The sequence below is a fragment of the Miscanthus floridulus genome, chromosome 1 (genome assembly GCF_019320115.1).
Source record: "Miscanthus floridulus cultivar M001 chromosome 1, ASM1932011v1, whole genome shotgun sequence".
In the NCBI taxonomy this organism is placed as follows: domain Eukaryota; kingdom Viridiplantae; phylum Streptophyta; class Magnoliopsida; order Poales; family Poaceae; genus Miscanthus; species Miscanthus floridulus.
This window is the reverse complement of record NC_089580.1, coordinates 184,499,138-184,502,685: the sequence shown is the minus strand read 5'-3', so window position 1 is coordinate 184,502,685 and position 3,548 is coordinate 184,499,138. Positions and strand designations below refer to the sequence as shown.

The following is a 3,548-nucleotide window of genomic DNA, read 5'->3' as shown; positions in this document are numbered from 1 at the left end:
TGTATCTGCTTGGCTGAGCTTGGGTTTAGCCTGCATGAACCTCTGTATGATCTTGACGCCGTGCTTGTCGGCCCTTGTTGCGTAGACTGCAGCGGTGGACAGGATGACCGACAGCAGAGGTGAAATCGCTGACAGCCAGAACAACTTCTTGTACCTCCTCCCCTGCCATTAATTGAGTTTTCATCGTTGGGTTTAGTAAGTTACCGTCTGATTTTATATATATCATGAGCCAGTAAAAAAGAGGAGTGGCTGAATTGAATCTCTTACGATGAAGCGGTGTGGTGAGGATGAATATAAGGAAGGAGCATCCGATGAGGAAGTTGCCCGGGTGCCACTGCAGTTGGATGACATGCACAGCACAGAGAACAGGAGCCACATATGAGAAGCGGACATGATACGGAGAACATGAGCCACGCGAGAAGCGGACATCAAGCACAAGATGGCGGTGTTGACAGTTTGACATGAAGGTGGGTGGATTCCATAATCCAACACTAAACAGTGTGCAGGCAAGTGGCCATGTCCTTCATCCCCCCAAAAAGGTTCCTGTACCGTAGTGCGAGGTTGAAAAGTTAAAACTAGTAGGAGTACTATTGTTCCCAGCAATGACCGTGACTAAGAGTAAGGCTAATAATTTAGCCAGATGAAGGGTGCAACATGCTGTCACATCATATACAGCTGATTATTTAGCTAACTCATATTATAGATCGGCTGCAACAGTGACTGTAAGTATTTAATACTTATGTATGCGTGGACGTATCACAGCAGCTGGAACGAGAATGGCTGGGAGCAAGCTGCATGGTGGATTCAGCCGGGCTGGGAGTCAAGCGCCGGCTGTTTGCTTTCTTCTTTTCTCTCTTTGCCAAATCACTTTATTTTTCTAACATGGCTCTATTTAGCCGGCTGAGTAAGCATTGTTATACTTTCTCTAAGCGCAGCTCCAGTCCTAACATAGAATCCAGACTGACACAGGTCAGTTGAAAATCGATTTTTGAGATGGTTCGGTCCTCCTAGTGCAAGCATCGGTTAATGGGAACCATGAAACAATTAAAAAGTACTACTTCATATATACTTTTCTTGCTTTAGCTGCATGTGCAAGTGACTTAGGAGCTGTGCTTCGTTTTTATTGTCCATGGTGCGAACTGAAAGTAGGAGTCACTTTTGCTCTGTCGTCCCACGGCTCGATATCTACAGTGTGCTCGGTTCGGTAATCAAACATCCAGCTCAGCTCATGGTTCGATCCGGACTCACCGGGTCATGTAGCGCAGAGCAGACCGCCTTGACTACAGAAACAACATCGGTGCTGTTGGTGAAATGGCTGAGTCCAAGCAGCCCCTTGAGCTGCTGCAGCCCGATCACGATGGCCGCCCCGCCCATGAACCCCACGATGGCAGCGTGCGACAGGAAATCCACGAGAAACCCCAGCCTGGGATGTGACGAACCGACACAGTCACACAAGTAAGAGTCGTAAGACCAGACGTCTCGACGTGTGGGAGCAGAGCATGTTGTTTTGCACGTACTTGTGTAATTAAAAAAGACGAGTGCTTGCTAAGCGGCAGACCGTACCTGAAGAGGCCGAAGGAGACCTGGAAGACCCCGGCGAGGAGAGTCACCGTGAAGACGAGCGACCTGTAGGTCGCCGGGTCGGCGGCCGGGTCGACGACCTTCTGGATCATCGACGACAGCAGCAGCGAGACGACGGCGACTGGGCCGATGCCGATCTCCCTCGATGTCCCCATGACAGCGTAGATCAGCGGTGGCACGACACTTGTGTCTTTCAGAAGAAAAAAGGGAATGAGTGATCTAGAGAAAGAAACATGGCGTGTGCTTTGGCGCAAGCTAAATTGTTCTGAACAATCAATCATGGAGAGGAGGCTTGTGATTGGTACTTACAAAGACCGTACTGAGGGTCCAGTTTGGCTAGATTGGCGTATCCAATGCTCTACAATATCAGATCCGAGATCCAAAGGAGTCACATGTCAGATAAGGACGAGAAAAAACTCTACACTCACATGTCACATCAGAAAATTTCGAGGAAAAATCTACATATGATCCTTGAAGTATATGATGGCTCCCGACAATAGTAAGGGCGCGTTTAGTTCCTAAAATTTTTTGGGTTTGGCTATTGTTTGGTCATTGTAGCACTTTCGTTTGTATTTGGTAATTAGTATCTAATTATAGACTAATTAGGTTCGAAAGTTTCGTCTCGCGATTTCTCACCTAACTGTGCAATTAGTTTTTTTTTCGTCTACATTTAGTACTCCATGCATATGCCGTAAGATTCGATGTGACACTTCGGGGTGAAAATTTTTGCAATCTAATCAGGACCTAAGTTAGTAACTGATGTTGTCTCGTCAGGATTCATTGCTTTACAGATTTAGTGAAAGAAACACTTGTCAGTTGTCACCTCAAGACGTCCTGAATTCAAGTAGCTTGGATTTTATTTCTTGCTGAGATCACTACTCAACAAGTAAAGACGTGTGTAAAGTTTTTGAGAGGAAGCAGAGCTAAAACTGACGCGTGAATTGAGCAAGCAAACGTGTGGCATGACCGGCAGAGCCGCCTACCTGAGGGATGCCAAGGCTGGCAAGAGTAAGGCCGGCCATGACGTCACTCCTGAAGGACTTGAGGGTGTAGGTCCTCCCCCACTGCAGCACCGGGAACACGCACTGCAGCGCCGTGAGGATCCACGGGCAGCACGGCGCCCGGCCACCGCCGGGGGCGCGTGGCCGGAACGCCTTGCCGACCACGCCGACGAGCTCCTCGCGCAGGCTCGGCGGGCTGGGGCTGTTGAGCACAAGCTTCGCCGTGTCTGGCCGCTTGTTGGATACCTCGAAGACGGACACGGTAGCCGACGACTCGACCGCTGCCGAGGCCTCCATCGCTGAAGGCTGAATGAAGTGTTTGGGGAAACTCGGGAGCTGGGAGCTCCCTAGCTTTAAAAGGGCTTTTGGTTCTGGCGGTTGGACGGAGAATCTTGCAGTGGGCGTGACAACGATCAGAGGAAGAGGCAGGCTAGAATTCCTCCTCTCCTGTAAACATCACCGGCCCTGGGAGACGGATCACATATATGCATGGACGCCGATATGATTCTCTGGCAAGAGGCCGGTTAGAGGAAGAAGACATCCATCCCGTCCCCGTGCATGGATGAGCCCCGCCCCGGCCGAGGGAGGAAATGATCACTTGCAGGGATGTGGATGCCGGAGCAAAGTTGACATGTTGCTATATATGGGCTGCTCGGCTGGGTGTGGTAGACTGGTAGTGGACTGCTATGGACCACGCCACAAAGTAGGCCACATGCATCATCGGTCACCGGGGTGGGCGGCGTTTTGGAGTGCCTTTTCCCCTTTTCCTCCCCCCGCGATGATCGAATGTGCTGCTGCCAGCGCGTTAATAGTACTCCCTTTAGTTACAATTTATAAGACATTTAACTTTTTTTTCTTCTAAATACATAGTTTTTATTATACATCTAGATACACATTGTATCTAAATATATAATAAAAATAATATATCTTATAATTTGGAGCGGAGGAAGTACTACTATTTCATAT

General features: G+C 49.0%; 1 protein-coding gene across 1 annotated transcript in view; it reads right to left on the bottom strand.

Annotated features, from left to right (window-relative positions):
- Nucleotides 1-3,204, bottom strand: part of LOC136468081 (sulfate transporter 2.1-like) — a 6,563-nt gene extending 3,359 nt beyond the window's left edge. The window contains exons 1-5 of the mRNA XM_066466947.1: nt 2,565-3,204; nt 1,891-1,939; nt 1,564-1,771; nt 1,249-1,423; nt 268-334 (exon numbers count right to left, since the gene is read on the bottom strand). Coding sequence (XP_066323044.1) covers nt 268-334; nt 1,249-1,423; nt 1,564-1,771; nt 1,891-1,939; nt 2,565-2,879 — 814 coding nt within the window. The 5' untranslated portion in view covers nt 2,880-3,204. The remainder of the gene's footprint in view (nt 1-267; nt 335-1,248; nt 1,424-1,563; nt 1,772-1,890; nt 1,940-2,564) is intronic.
- Between the last annotated feature and the right edge of the window lie 344 nt (nt 3,205-3,548).